The 15,501-nt window shown below is 37.1% G+C and overlaps 1 protein-coding gene across 22 annotated transcripts in view; it reads left to right on the forward strand.

Annotated features, from left to right (window-relative positions):
• Nucleotides 1-15,501, forward strand: part of AFDN (afadin, adherens junction formation factor) — a 121,630-nt gene that overhangs the window by 90,554 nt on the left and 15,575 nt on the right. For 21 of the 22 annotated variants that reach the window (XR_011697162.1, XM_071549443.1, XM_071549461.1 and 18 more), the window contains 7 exons: nt 8,125-8,190; nt 8,347-8,420; nt 8,928-9,046; nt 10,030-10,224; nt 10,474-10,565; nt 10,988-11,179; nt 13,819-14,841. Coding sequence is in view for 21 of the 22 variants with exons in the window: in XM_071549443.1 (XP_071405544.1) it covers nt 8,125-8,190; nt 8,347-8,420; nt 8,928-9,046; nt 10,030-10,224; nt 10,474-10,565; nt 10,988-11,179; nt 13,819-14,841 (1,761 nt within the window). In the remaining variant the exon portion in view is untranslated. The remainder of the gene's footprint in view (nt 1-8,124; nt 8,191-8,346; nt 8,421-8,927; nt 9,047-10,029; nt 10,225-10,473; nt 10,566-10,987; nt 11,180-13,818; nt 14,842-15,501) is intronic. The other variant, XM_071549444.1, reaches the window with a different exon arrangement.

Below are 15,501 nucleotides of genomic sequence, written 5' to 3' on the forward strand. Positions count from 1 at the left end.
AGAACTCTTCCAATATGTCAGGTCCTACAGGAAAGTCATTCAGTCAATTAATTTGTTTATTCAGTAAAGTCTTTACTGAATTCCTTTGCAGGAGTTGGTATGTTGTGGGTTAGTAGCCCAGGTTTTCTAGTTGTCCTGCTGCTTATTTAGAAGACATTTATAAATGAAAGTTTACAGAGTCTTTGCTACTTAATTTTCCAAGTGTATTTAACAAGCACTTTTTCTGAATTAGTAGAGAAGAATATATATGTGTGTCTATATAAAAGCAGATATGTCAGTATATCCTGATGTTACATATATATGTTAAAAAAAGAGTTGGTATCTCTCAGGTGAGATTTTAATGTTAGCTTTAATTGTTGGATTTTAATGGGTTTTTTTTTTTGTTGGCTCCAGTCTGTCTGGATTAATTAATCTCCAAGATAAATAGTTGTGGTTTTTTGAAAGAACTAAAAGCTCCTGCTGAAGTTGAGGCTGATTAACTGTTCTGTGCTCTGCAGTCTTTGGTCGTATTTTCAGGTGAGGTTCTGTTAACAGTGTAAGAGTATTGGGGTTTTTCTTTGTAGGATTTTCTCCTCTTTTTTCCAGTTCAGCATGATGAAGGAATAATAAAACATCTTAGTAGATAAATCAAATGATAACTACTGGTAATTTTTCTCTTTTCCATGTGTAAGCATCTCTCCTGTTTATGGTATCCTCTGCTATTCTAGCATTTATATGTGTCACTTTATGGCTTGGGAATATAGTCTGCAACTTTAGTTTCTTCTCACAGGTCAGGGTCTTTTGCTTTGAAAAGAATTTAGGAAGTTTCCTAAGTTTTATAAAATGCTCAATTTATGTACTAGAAGGGGGCACATGACCTTTTTTTTCTCATCAGTTTATAGTGTTTTGGAGTTTAATTACAATACCTACGTATTTTGCAGCATTTGGAAGTTGATTTTCCATATTTATTAATGAGTCGACTTCAGGTGCATGTGCTTCAGTGTCAGTTCATGTGCAGGGTTGACTCAGTTATTTCAGGAGGTCTCTTGTCAATTCAGATACAAACCAGCAGAAAAATAAGTATCTCTTGTTATTATTAAGTTCTCCTTATGTGCATGAGAGAGATTGGAACGTTAGTCAGATATTGTTGAGCAAAGTTCAAACTAAACTAGGGCCTAATTAGTACCACTTCAATAATTTGCAGTTTGCATTTAATTTCAAATTAAGGCTTAAATTTGCGTGAACTCTACAACCCATGACCTGTGAACGGTACTGATGTGAAACTCAACAATAATCATCATCCAAATGTCGAATAAACTTAACAACACTCTCTGTGTTTTATTCTCTGTGTTTTATTCCATTGCTTTTATTTATATCCTTAGGTTGTAATTTTATATTCAATCTTGTGAGATTTTTCTAAACACGTTTTTGTTCTGTGATAAAGAAATATTTGAAACTAGACTGCCTTGTCAAAAATAAAGTGGGTTCTCTTCTCTAAGAGCTTACCTATCTTTCTTCAATTCCGCTTTAAATATTGCCAAATTGTGTTTGTGGGCCACATAGATGCAGTAAGGCCAGATCTAAGAAAGTAAACCTTGGTGTGATTTAATTGCTGGCTTTATTGATAGTGTTGCAATACCTCAGTTTTTTACTTATCCTCTTAACTTGTAGCTCCTTTTATTCTAACTCTCAGTGAGAGAGAACTCATTGTTTATTTACTTTTTACAAGGTAGTTTGATCACTTAAACATTTTCCCATACGCTCTTTTCTTCATTTAGATTTAGGATAAAGACTTGAATTGCCATCGTAAGCAGACTTGTGTATGCAGAACTGTCCTGTGTTTGTCTCGCCTCCCAAATAGGATTATATCTATTAAAATTCCATCTAAAAATGAAAGTTGCCATTGACATAGAATTCCTGCAGCAACCTGCAAGTCACAGCAAATTTAGGATTAATTATTCTCATACTCTGAACTCAAGTACATGACAAACTTGCAGGTGGAATATCTTAACATCTTTCAACTTGTGCTGTTTTAAAGCATTTAATTGCTTCTTAAGATAAGCGTTAGATGATAAGAAAACCTTTATTACATGTGTGGCATCCTGGGTAGTGGATCTATTAGTTTTCCTCAGTTTTGCTCATGCATTGACTATGTACATCTTAAAGATGAATAAGCCCAAGCATGGAGAGTATTATTTTCCAGAATATTTTCATGATTTTAGTCAGAAACCCAATAAGGCCGAGGGAACATTTTTATCCTATTGTGCGATTACATCAGTAACAGTGCATTGTGTTTTTAGCAGGATGCATTTGATTCAGTTCTGCATGTGTCTTTCATCTCCATCCCTTGCTAAAGTTAGGATTTTTTTACATTTACAAGGGAAATGGGTGGGACTTTGTCAAGTTGGAAAGAGCTTTTTTGGTGTGCTGGCCATGCATGCAGGCTATCAAAAGCTTAAAACAAAGAAGTTTCTCCCACTGTGTAGTTTGCTTCTCTCTATGGGAAGAGAGTTTAAATTGTTGGATTAACAATCACATTATTCACCAAATTGTGGAGTCAAACTCCCATAATGATCCAGGCCCCTCCTAGCAACCCTCTGTCCTGTGTGATTATGAACAGTCGTCATGCTGTGCTGTAAATAACTTGAGGAAGCTGATTTAGTTGAAAACAAAGGTTGTATTTGGGAGGGGGAGAACTGGAGGTGGGATCAGCTTAGCCTTTAGCCAGGTCTGTCATGGGACCTGCCATAACACAGCAGTGCCTGCGCAGCTCCCAGTGTGAGACGGCACATGAGCAGACAGGTGGGTTTTTTCCTGACACTCTGTATGAGAGCACTGCTAGTTTAATTGTAATTAATTTAATATAACATTACTTTTAAAATACTAAGATGTATAAATAGTGATCCACTGCTAGCCTCCAAACTAGTTCTCTGTGCTTTATGCAGTTTTTAACCTGTGTTGTTCTTTTGTCCTGATTATTTAACTACATGTAAAAGCACAGAATGGAGATGTTTCCCATTTTGGGATTTCAGTGGGATGTATTTGAAATATCAGAATTTTTAAATACCATGTTCTCTTCTTCTGTCTATAATTTACTGTTTGTCGAATTCTGTTCAGCTAAGACCTTCCTTTATAGAACTTTTTTTCCCTAGGGTTTCTTTTGGCTATGAGATCATGTAGATATTATTTAGAGCTAACCAAAGGAGGTCTTCAGAATAGTGTGTCATATTCAGTTCAGTTCAGGAATATTGCTTCAGATAAATAGAAACAGCAGTAGTAGATTTGTGGGTGTTTTCCAGTTATACATAGGAAGGAGTTCCCAAATTTTTCCTCAAAAGGATATATTGTTTCACTTTCTGCAACAATTGTTGGAAAATTTGCATCAAGTGTGAAAGAAAACAGGTAGATTGGTAAAGAGAGTTTACTACTATGGGTGAAGCTTTTGTAATGTATTTTCAGAAAATGTGCTGTATGTTAAATTCTGGGGAGGGAATAAGCCATCTTTTTACGCTCACTACAGTCTTGCTTTCCACAGTCACCTAACTTCTTTACAGTTGTGTTCTGTTTGGGCTAACAGCTTTATGAGTACACTTGCTTTTGGTATTCAGGATTGGAGAAAATACCTTGGAGTGAAAAGAATGTTTACTGTATTATTGTTGCAGCTACACACATGTTATTGCTCTGTTTTCTTTGGGGGGAATGGTTTTAATTAAGTTGACCTTCACATTCCTTTGAAAGAAGAATAGTAAGTAGTTTACAAAGAAATCTGTTTTATTGTAACATCAGTAACTGAAAACAGAAAAACTCTTGTGGCATGTATGAGAATTTTTTTTTACTTTGGAGTTCAGTATGTGTGATGAACTTCATATTAACAACCCTTTTGTGTCACTTAAAAGGATATATTTCCTTCTAATGCAGTCTCCTAGAAGGTGGAACCATAGAAAAATAAAGTCTGTTTCAACAGAAATGATGAGGTTGAATTCAAATTACTATAAAGGTTAGGGTAAAAGTTGAAGGAAGACAATCAGTTAATTTTAAGGACACTTAGTGGGAGGTCTTCCCAAGCATGTGAAAGCACATGCATGTTAGAAACAAATGACATGTTAATTAGACAGAGGAAAAAAACCATTGGCCCTGATAATATGGGAGTAGATGTGGCAGCTAATAAAGGTTTTTGTTTAAATGTCGTCTGAACAAAGATTTATTTTAAAATATTTTTTATGCTTTCAAAATTCATTAGTTTTGTATTTGAGAGATGATTTGGAGCTAACCCATCTGCTTATAACTTCCCTTAAAAGAACAGAAAAGAGATTGACAAACTGTATAGGCTTCATAAAACATGGAAAAAGAGTGAGGGGTAAAATGTGAGCTCCTTCAAATCACAATGAAGAATTATTGTCAGGCTTAGAGTGTAGTAGTAGTTAGAGCAAAAATCTGTGTGATATGGTATTTTTCAGCTGTGGGGTATTTCAACAAAGAACATAACAAAACAATGTAAGATGTACCTCTCCCGTGAGGAAAGGCTGAGAGAATTGGGATTGTTCATCCAGAAGTCCCAGGTGACCTAGTTGTGGCCCCTACAGGGGGCCTGTCAGAGGGCTGCCAAGGGACTCTTTAAAAGAGCATGTAGTGATAGGACAACAGGTAATGGTTTTAAACTGAAAGAAAGGAAGTTTAGATTAGTTATTAGGAAGAAATTCTTTACTGTGAGGGTGGTGAGGGACTGGAACAGGTTACTCAGGTGAGTGGTGGATGCCCCATCCATGGACGCGTTCAAGGCCAGGTTGGATGGGGTTCCGAACAAACTGGTCCAGTGGAAGGGGGACTGGAGATAGGTGACCTCTAAGGTCCCTTCCAACCCAAGCCATTCTGTGATTCTGCGGTCTTCCTGCTTTCTAGCTTTCTGTCATTTCAGAATTTCTTTGAGTGTATTGTGTCTGGTTGGGGAGGGGGATAGGTTGTTTAGGGTTTTTTTTCTAAGGCCTCAAAGAGCCTTTCCATGAATCTGTGATTCTGTTTACACTTTGGCATCTGCAGCAGTCTTGTTCCTGGATCTTTCCCAATTTAATTACGAAATCCTATGGAAAATCTTTTGGGTGGGCTTTTTATTGTGTTTGTTTTGTTTTGGGTTTGTGTTTTGCTATTTAAAATATGCTAGATTTGATAGTGAAAGTAGCAAAGCATTTTTTTGTTGGCTGATTAGAGAAATTATAAGTAATACTGTCAGTGCAACACATAATGCCATTGGCCTTCCCTTCATTGGTTGTTGCCAAGCTGAGGAGTCCATGTCTATTAGTTGTTTCTGTCAAGAAAGCTATTCCATGTCTCTGATTAACTTTGTTATCCTCTGAGCCCCATGATTCTCTTGATGTTATTTTGTAAGGGAGTAATCAGAATTCGAAACAGTTTTCTAATTATGACTCTCTTAGATTTTAGTGACCGTGATGGTTTCTGATTTGTTTGTTCTTTTCCGTTAGTTCTGTTGGCTTCCAGATTTTATAAGGTGGCTCTGAGACAAATGATTAAAAGGATCTTTCTCGAGGAGTTAAAGAAAGTTTAGAAATTACTATATGCATATTTTTGCAATTGAAAATATTTATTTCACCACTATCTGCAGACCAATGCACATATCATGGGTTTAAACAGAAGTTTTCAGCTTCATTTAATGTACACTGACAGTCACAATCAGGCATGATAAGGGTGATGGGTATGGATGCAAATAATGTCTAATATAATACTTGAGTACCAAAATCACAATCCCAAAACTGCTTGAATAATATCTATGCTGTTTTAAGTGGCAATGCTCTTCCAAAGGCTAGGTTCTTTTAACCTGATCTTTGACTATATTAGGCAGATTTTTGTCTGAATTTCTGGATCCAAGGGGATGAGATTCTTGCTAGCATCCTTTGAAGTTAGTATGGAATAGAAGTGTTGTGTATCCCAGGTGGCTTTAGAAGCATCTGGTTACTCTTGGTCAGTTTGGCCTCCTAGAAAAGCTGCCATTTGGTTCTTGCAATGACAGAGGTGATGCATGAGGTTATAACTATGTAGGTGGGTGAGTTGCTTATTAACTGTTTTGCCCTTTGGAAGTCAAGAAGCTTGGCTTCAGGTATATTTAGTTGTTGGAGGCAGAGGAAGGAGCATACAACCCCTATAATTTAATTTTCAGTTCCCAAAAAAGGAAGGTGGTAACTGGTTCTGCTGACAGTGCCCTGTTAGGGACCAGTACCGTAGGATGTTGGAGTATTACTTCGTATTTGGACCAATGAAATACATTTTCATCCCATTATTGCTCCAGTGTTCAGTATCATGATTGTTCAAAACTCTTAATTTTGACCTAGTTTATCAAACTTGTATATTTACATTAGGTTACATTAGCATTTGCCTTTTTTTCTGGAACACACAAACATGGTGAACAGCACATTCATTTAGGGCTTCTCTGAAAACTTCCACTCCTTGTGAAAATTAACAGCTTTGTATCCATTATTGAATCAGTTACTAATATACAAGGACAAGTTGCTTCTTACTGCATGTCACCATGAAGTCTTGAAGAACTTCTAAGAGATCTTGCAACATCTATCTTGGAAGACTAGTTGTTCTGTCAACCAGCTCATCCTTCCCTGTGTGTGTCTTGGTTGCTTGGGGGAAGAAAAACCAGTGTTTGTGAAGCATAATTCATTTTTCATTACATTTATCTAGATGTCCTCTTACTTGTCTTTCTCATAACTTTAACCAATATTTCTAGCATAAAATCAAAAATATTCCGGAGTTCCTGTGATGTTTCTTTGGAGCCCTTTAAAAAAAAAGTAACCAAATTCTTTTATATTCTTTCTAAACAGTGTCCTTATTTCAGTTATTTATTGCATTCCCCCCTTTTTATCCATAAGTATGATGTAAGCAATTATTATGAAAAATTTGGACATGTAGAATATTAATCTGGAATCATGAGGCTTGAGGGAATTCCTTTTCTGTGGCTTTTGTGTAAACACTTGGGATTAACTGAAGACTTAATGAATAAAAATAGGTCTTTCACTTTGTTAGCAAACCATGTATTTTTAACACTAGCTTTTGAGTAATATTCACTTTGATTCTTTCTTTATTATAACAACGTGACTAATGAATGCTTTAGCTGCCAAAAGAAAAGAGTTGGAAAAGTAGGAAGGAAGCTGGGCTTTCAATATCAAAGCAACTTGAGCGTTTATTTTAGAAAAATGATGTTACAATTAAGACTGTGCTCTGTTGTAAACATACTTAGTGCTCTTCTAAGTGACTTGCAGAGTAAAATGGCACCATTTGCTATAGTAGATAATGCAATCACAAGTGATAGTCTCACAATGTAAGTGACAATTTAAAGGTTTGTGGTACTAACAGACTGATTTGTGTGGTGTCTTGTACACTGGAGCATGTGGATGACGCAACAGCATGGCTTGAATAGATGCTTACATTCTTGTGTCTTGATTCTGTTGGTTGCCTTGCAGTAAGTTCACTGTTAACAGTCCTTTCAAAATTTAGCAGAATACTTTTGAGGAATATGTTTTATGAACAAAATTGCATGGTTTTGCAGTAGACTTAAATATTGGCTCTTTCAATTCTGAAATACTTACTATGTCTGCTTTACTTGTTTATGTAAAGCCAGAGGCGCCGTGTTCCTTTGCATTAGCTCCTTTACAGTCCTAATGAATGTAAAAAACATTTCCTTTTTCTTGTAATCTGCAATTTACTTTGTTTCATTGGGTTATTAGCAAGAGAAACTGCACTCTCTTGAAACAATACAAAGAGGTATAAATAAGAACAACATGTATGTAAAAGTGCAAATATTTCTTATTAGAAGGGGGTTAGAACATGCATCAGCTAAAACCTGTACTTGAGGAGTATTTTCTTTTGTATTCAAATTTGCATTAAGACCAAATATTCTTTGTTTCTAACAAAACTTGCAATTTTAATAGGCCTCATATTACATTTTTCTTAAGACTTTAAATTAATGTAACTCTTCTCTGTATAATTGGATTTTTTTCCAGTTTGGAAATATATAAAAGGAGTGAAAACGTAGAGGTTTACTCAGCCATGTAACATTCTGATTAACACTTTTGGAATGTTTAAGAGATCCAATACACATGAAATTAATTAATGCCTCTTTCTCTGTAGGGTGCTGGTCAAGACAAACTTGGAATATATGTCAAGTCTGTTGTGAAAGGAGGTGCTGCAGATGTGGTTAGTAATACTCTTAAACATCAGATGTCCAGAGGTAGAAAGTTCCTTTGGAAATGCTTTAAAATCCTTTGTTTATTACTATCTGTGAATAATTTTTTAAATTTAGACCACATTAGCATTGGTGTATGATGTCTTTTCTCTTGAATATGTATTTAGGATGGTCGTCTGGCTGCAGGGGATCAGCTGCTTAGTGTGGATGGTCGAAGTTTGGTAGGCCTGTCCCAGGAAAGGTACAGAATGCTTGCCTTTGTTGTCTTTACATCAAGAAAATGTTAATTACTTCCTGAAATGAGCAGAAGCTCTCTATTTTACATGTTAGGCTTTGTGTTGGCTTTTGATAACTGCCTGTGAATAGGCTTAGTAACAAGTTCAACTGTTTGTATACTCTTTTCTATATATGATACGGGTTATCTATATAGATTGAATAATCTTATTTAGCTCCAATTTGAAATATTTTGGCTTACGACCTTTAAAGCAGAAACTGGGAATAAATAGTACTTGCCAGTAGGCATTGTCTGTGTGCATAAGTGTCTTCTCTAGTCATCATCTAATTTTTTTCAAAGTGATTTTTAAGTATTAATCAGAAAGAGTGCTTTGTCAGAAAAAGAGTGCTTTGTCAAACAAAAGATAACTAGAATAAAGGTGAGAAATCATAACATACAAACTAATAAGAAGGAGACCTAGGTAACAGAGTGGCTAATTTTATTTTGTTTTCTTTGCTTTGGCTTTTATTGCAGGGCAGCAGAACTTATGACAAGGACAGGTTCTGTAGTAACACTAGAAGTAGCAAAACAAGGAGCAATTTACCATGGTTTGGCAACTCTGCTTAATCAGCCATCCCCAATGATGCAAAGAGGTAAAGATACTGATATTATTTATGTTAATAACAACTTTGTAAGTCTGCTTTCTGCATTTATAAGAATGCATAAAGTATAGTAATTATAGTATCTTACCAAATATTACCATATATTAAATCAGAAAAAAAACATAAATACATAGGAAAAAAATTTCCTTTCTTATAAGAAGTTCATCTGATTTTAAATATTCTTTGAAATTATGCTAGTCTAATTGTTAATAAATGCTTTACACCTACTCCCTTTAAAACTTAATTATGCTCTGATTTGAATTATTTTTTTTAAACAAATGGAATATAATGAATAGAAAGAGCATTAAAATTAATGGCTTTTTTGCCCCTTTCACAAGAGCTTCTCACCTCTCAGAATATGACTTCCTTGTAACCACAGAGCACATATAATTACTAAGAGAGAAATAGATAGAAGCAGAAGCCTCTGGAACATATTTTCATGAATATTTATTTTTAAAATTTTTTTAAAACTAGAAATATTGAAACATATTTCCTTAAGTTTCTGTATCTCCTTATAAGAAGTTCTTGGATGTCTCTCCAGTGTTAAATTCGGTCATCCTACTTCAGGGTACTAACAAAAGACATGTAAAATAATGTTCTTAAGGAAATAATTTTGTCAAGGAAGACCTTTTTTACCTATTGAATAGTACTATAGAAAAGAACGGGTTAAAAGAACAAATCCTTATTATCACAGTTTATACCACCATCCCAGATGCCATATGCCTCAGTCAGAGACCTGTCAGCACAGCACACTGGCTTTTCCAGATATTGTGATACCTTTTCAAAAGCTCTTTTGAAGAAAACAAAGATTGGGATTGCATATTTGAAGAAGTAAAGATTTCAAAATCTAGTATTTGGTTTACTGGGAACTCATTTTTAGATGTAAACACAAGGTAGCTCTGGTTTGAAAAAGAATGTGCTAGACAGTAGTTAATATAAGTGAAAGGGAGAAAATACATATCCAACTGTTACAGTTTCTGACCGCCGTGGCTCAGGTAAACCCCGACCAAAGAGTGAAGGATTTGAGCTGTATAACAACTCCACTCAAAATGGATCACCTGAGAGTCCTCAGCTGCCATGGACAGAGTACAGTGAACCAAAGAAGCTGCCAGGGGATGACAGATTGATGAAGAACAGAGCTGATCATCGATCCAGTCCCAATGTAGCAAGTAAGATTATCCTTCCTTTAGGGGTAGATACCTTTTCCAATAGTTTTAGAGGCTGTTGTATTTAAAAGAGGGTGATTGTCTTTAAAAGCAGATTAAGTTTAAAATACCCATGTAGTAGTAACATTTGGGAGCAAACTTCTTGTTTAGAACTATTTAAAGGGAAAATCATAGTTATTTTGTGAATACTGTTCTTTTATTAAGTTCTGTAAATTAACAGTCATGTAAATGCTTTCTTTAACTTTCCAACAGATCAGCCTCCAAGCCCTGGAGGAAAGAATGCTTATGCATCTGGAACTACCACCAAAATAACCTCAGTCTCTACTGGAAATCTTTGTACAGAGGTCAGAAGTGGCAAGCAAAATGCTGGCTATTAAACTTTCCTTAGCTATCAATAGTGTCAGTGTGCTTGAGTCAAACTATTTGAACACAATCCTGGTGCTAGTGACTGGGTGGGGGTTTTGCCTATTACAGCGAATGAAAGGTTGAGACAGCTTTTGGTAATTCCATTAACATTTTGCTCATGAAGTTGTCCTTGTGGTTTCTTAAGTTTGCGCAATATTGCATACTCGCTTTGAGACCATAAAAACGTGAGTCAGAACCACAGTTATATTTGATACTAGACAACCTCTTTATCTCCTGTCCCACACGAGTAATGGTCTTGTGAGCCAAAAGAAAACATAAGGGAAATGCATGCTTGGACAATCTTCCATACAGATCTCTGTGATTAGAAAATTCTACCATACATTCCATCTCCGTTTTTCAGGAACAGACTCTGCCACCACGACCTGAAGCTTATCCTATCCCAACACAGACCTATACTAGAGAATATTTCACATTCCCAGCTTCCAAGTCCCAGGATCGAATGGGCCCAGCACAGAGTCAGTGGCCGAATTATGAAGAAAAAACACTGATGCAGGCAGAAAGTAATCATTCTATCAATAATACTACCATGCAGGTGAGAAGTAATTTTTTTCAGTATAAGATAACAAACCAGAAAGAAACCACTTGCTTTCAACTCCCAGTCTACTAGAGACATTTTTTCAGAATAGTCAGCTCTCTGTAATCTCTAAAATGTTGAGGAGAACTATACCACAAGAGGGGAACAACTGTACTTTTGCCAGGCTTGGGTTCAGGAACTTTATGCTTCTGTTTGGTTTTGGTTTTTTTTTTACCTTCTCATTTTGCCTTTTTTTTTTCCTTTCGTAGAATTTATATTACCACGTTTTGCAGAACTATTACCTGGGATGTTTTAATCCCCCATTAAAGGTAATGGGGTGCAAGTGGTAGTAGAATTTCGTCTCATAAAATGTTTTGTGGTTTTCTGAAAAGCAAACTAAATCTTCCATTCTTCCAAGAAGGTTTATGTGGAAAAATCTCTTTGCTGAAGGGTGTATTGTTAAGGTGACAAAGTATTAAAACGGAAATAAAACAGTACTTTGAGACCTATCCAAAGTCTTCACTGAAACACAATTCCTGCTCTCAGTTAAGAAAAGGAAATACATAATTTCAACTTGTATCTATTATGAAAGTGCAGATGCATCTTGACATAAAATGAATTTACCTCCATTTTACCTTCAAAAATAATGCTGTTCTGCTCCTTGTAATTGAGAACTTAACTCAAATCCATACAGGAAATTAAACCTAGATCTACTAAGTCCCAGTAACTGGATGATCTTTTTCTCTAATCCACCAGACTTAAAAAATACAGAGGAAAAAAAAATTTTTTTTGTTATCCCTGATATTTCTTAATTTATGATAAAAGCAGAACCTTACACTTGGCTCAATATATTTTACTTTTGGAAAAGCAGTGTCATGTAAATTACCTTGAGATTGCAAGTAAGCAAGCAGAGTAAGGATTGCTTATTGATTATGCACACATGTATGGGCAAGTGAATTCGATAAAAAGTCAATTGAATAAAAAGCTTGAGCTTTTTTTTTCTTTTAGTATTATCGATATCCTAATTATTTGGGCTGTTAAGAAAATAAATGTTACACCCAAAGCAGGATGGGAATTTTGAAGAGAATACTGCACATTGAATGACTGTGGCAAATTGATACGGAAATATTTTGCTGATCTTCCATGCTTAACTCTTTCATGTCTCATGATTTCACTTCACCTAATCTTAGCTGCATAGTGCACGTTCTAGGCACTCTCTGTCAGTGATAGGAGAGGGGGAGGCTACTGCTTCCAGGGAATGGTTCCTACCCATTTTTCTTAACCAGGTTCAATGATAATTGCTGCCTGCACATGGATCTCTCCCCTGCTTTAAGACAAGCTTAAGTGAGTAGCCTAGATGAGGTGGCTACAACTGGTGAAATGAAGCCCATCTGTTAAAGTTGTTGACAGATACTGAATTTGAGCTATGGTCTGAAGGCTGAATGCAGTGCAGAAAAGCATTTTCATAAAGGAAATGGCTAGAAGCTTTATCTCCTAACAAGCATTGAAAGTGTTCAGTTTTCACCTGCCATACAATAGTTCCTTTCTGTTGAAAATTAGAGAAAAACAGACTTTTTAAAAAAATTGTGCTTTTAATCTTCGCAAGGAAAACTGGGCTTGTAAAAACAAGCTGCTAGATGCCTGTTTTCTGTTCTGAAGGCATTAGCAAACTGTTTGGTTAGGTGCATCTTCACAGCAAATCTAACACAAATAGCTGTGTGTTCAGCTCTGTTAGACTAATAGAGCATAAAAAATACACTTGTTCCTCTCAAAGGAGGCATTCTCTAGAGGTCATGGTTAAGGTCATTGATGGAGGAAAAAAAAAGGAGTTTGCTTTGTTAGACTTCCATCAGTTGTTGATAATTAGTGCATTATATGTGCAGTGCTTAGTAGTTCCTAACATTCAAACTATGAATATTTGCTTCAAGAAAATGATTAACAGATTTGATGAGCCTAATTTATGGTCCAGTATTCCTTTTCAGGTGGGTGTACAGTGCAATGAGACCCTGAGTTTGTATAGAAAAAGACTTGTTGTTTGATATACTAAAAAAGCAACAAAATGTCAGGCCAGTACACCCATGCCCCGGGAGCAGGTGGAATTAGACCTGCCTGTGCCTGGATTCCCTACCCTGAATGTTACTGTAGTAATGAGAGCTTCCTGTGGGTCAGCTCGCCTGTTCATGAAGGAGGGGGGGCAGAGGCTCCCTTTCTCTCTCTCAGCAGCCTTTCTGTTTGCCTTCCCAATAGGAAAGATGTTCAGTCAAGCCAACTGAAGCCTGAATAGCAAAGCTGGTATGCATGAGCCGCTGCTCAAAGCTGCCAGGACTCTCGTACGCATATGTGAGGGAGGGAGTGTCAGAAATAGTCCTGAGAAATTGTGCAAGCTGAGGAGGTTTTCAGCTTGAACTCCATTTTGCATTTGTCCTGCCTCCCAGTCCAGTTCCCAGGCATTTAGGAGCTTTTTAAGTCTTCCATCACACAAATGAGTTAAGAAGATTGAGAAGAGTGTTTATTGTTGGTTTGGGGAAATTTACTGGGCATGGAAATGCTGAAAAGTCATGACCTTCAGTAATAAGAATGTGTTTTGTAAGCCATTTTCAAATCAATTTTAATATGGATGGACTATGATATACATGCCTTGTTTAAATTTTTTTCAGCGCGTAGCTCGTTCCCAGGAGGAGCTCAGAGATAAAGTTTTCCAGCCAGAAAGGAATCGTTTGGAAGTTGTTATACGGAAGGATGTGGAGTACATTGATCGGAAATTGGATGGCGATCAGTGGATGAATTCATCTGTGGATTCCAGCACATCTAGCCAGGAGCATCTGAACCATTCCTCCAAACCAGTCTCACCTGGTTCTTGTCTAACTAAAAGTGGACCTGGCCGTTGGAAAACTCCAGCTACTAGCCAACCGACTCCAGTGGCCATTTCCCAGCCCATCAGAACAGATCTTCCCCCTCCACCACCACCTCCTCCAGTGCATTATGCAGCTGAATTTGATGAACTACAAATGGATTTGCCTCTGCCTCCCCCTCCTCCTCCAAATCAGATAGGAGCGCAAGCATCCTCCCAGGTAGCTGCTGCTGAGCGTAAAAAAAGAGAAGAGCATCAGAGGTGGTATGAAAAGGAAAAGGCACGTTTGGAAGAAGAACGAGAGAGGAAACGCCGTGAGCAGGAGAGAAAACTGGGCCAGATGCGTTCTCAGCCACTCATTCCTTCTCAGCCTGTGGTTCCTCCCGTTCCCCTTCAACAAGTGAAATCAGAAAAACCTTCAACTTTGCAGAGGTCTCAAGAAACAGTTATTCGAGAGTTGCAGCCCCAACAGCAGCCTCGGACTATTGAGCGGAGAGATCTGCAGTACATCACTATCAGCAAGGAAGAACTGTCCTCTAGTGATAGCCTCTCTCCAGATCCCTGGAAACGGGATGCTAAGGAGAAACTGGAGAAGCAGCAGCAGATGCACATTGTGGACATGCTGAGTAAAGAGATTCAGGAACTTCAGAACAAGGCTGATCGTACAGCGGAAGAAAATGACCGCCTGCGCAAGCTCATGCTTGAGTGGCAGTTCCAAAAGCGACTTCAAGAATCAAAGCAGAAGGATGAAGATGATGATGAAGAAGAGGATGATGATGTGGATACCATGCTCATCATGCAGCGACTGGAGGCAGAAAGAAGAGCAAGGGTAAAGGGGAATAATCCTTTCTAGAAGTATTGTGACTATCTAGTTTGTTGGGCTTTTGTGATTTGTCCCAGTATTTTGATGTTCTTTCAGGGTAAAGGAAGATGAAATTTTCTTAAATGTCTTGAATTTTAAAATTAATAACTTAGAGTGGCTTCACCAGTTAAGTGATGTATTATGGAAGTATCAAAGCTACCTTTTATAGAATTCAATTTAGCAATTGATTTTACTTTCCTGGTTTTGGGGAAAGAAATTCCCTTTAGGTAAATGGATTTTGCCATGTACCTGGATAATGATTTCAAGGTAAAATATGGCAGAAATTTCCTTACAGAAAGAAAGGTAAGCTAAAACATCTAAAGTTTTGAAAGTCTGTAGGAGAGTGAGGAACAAAAATAGTGTGATTTCTCCCTCTCCCTGCCCCCAGTATATTTACCCCTAAGAATTTTTTTTGTAGTCTTGAACATGAGCACTGAGTCCATGGTGTTTCCAGGGAATAGCGAACTGAATGGAGATTCCAGCCTGCTGGTCTGCTCTCAGTAAAGGAACCTGCTACCTCTGCCTTTACCACCACCTCAGTGCTGACCCCAGTAATGGGAAGGATTGGGTTGAGCCACGTGGTTATGGGTGTTGTAACAACTAATACACCCTGTCTAGGGCTCCAGC

Source organism: Pithys albifrons, chromosome 2 (genome assembly GCF_047495875.1).
Source record: "Pithys albifrons albifrons isolate INPA30051 chromosome 2, PitAlb_v1, whole genome shotgun sequence".
Lineage (NCBI taxonomy): Eukaryota > Metazoa > Chordata > Aves > Passeriformes > Thamnophilidae > Pithys > Pithys albifrons.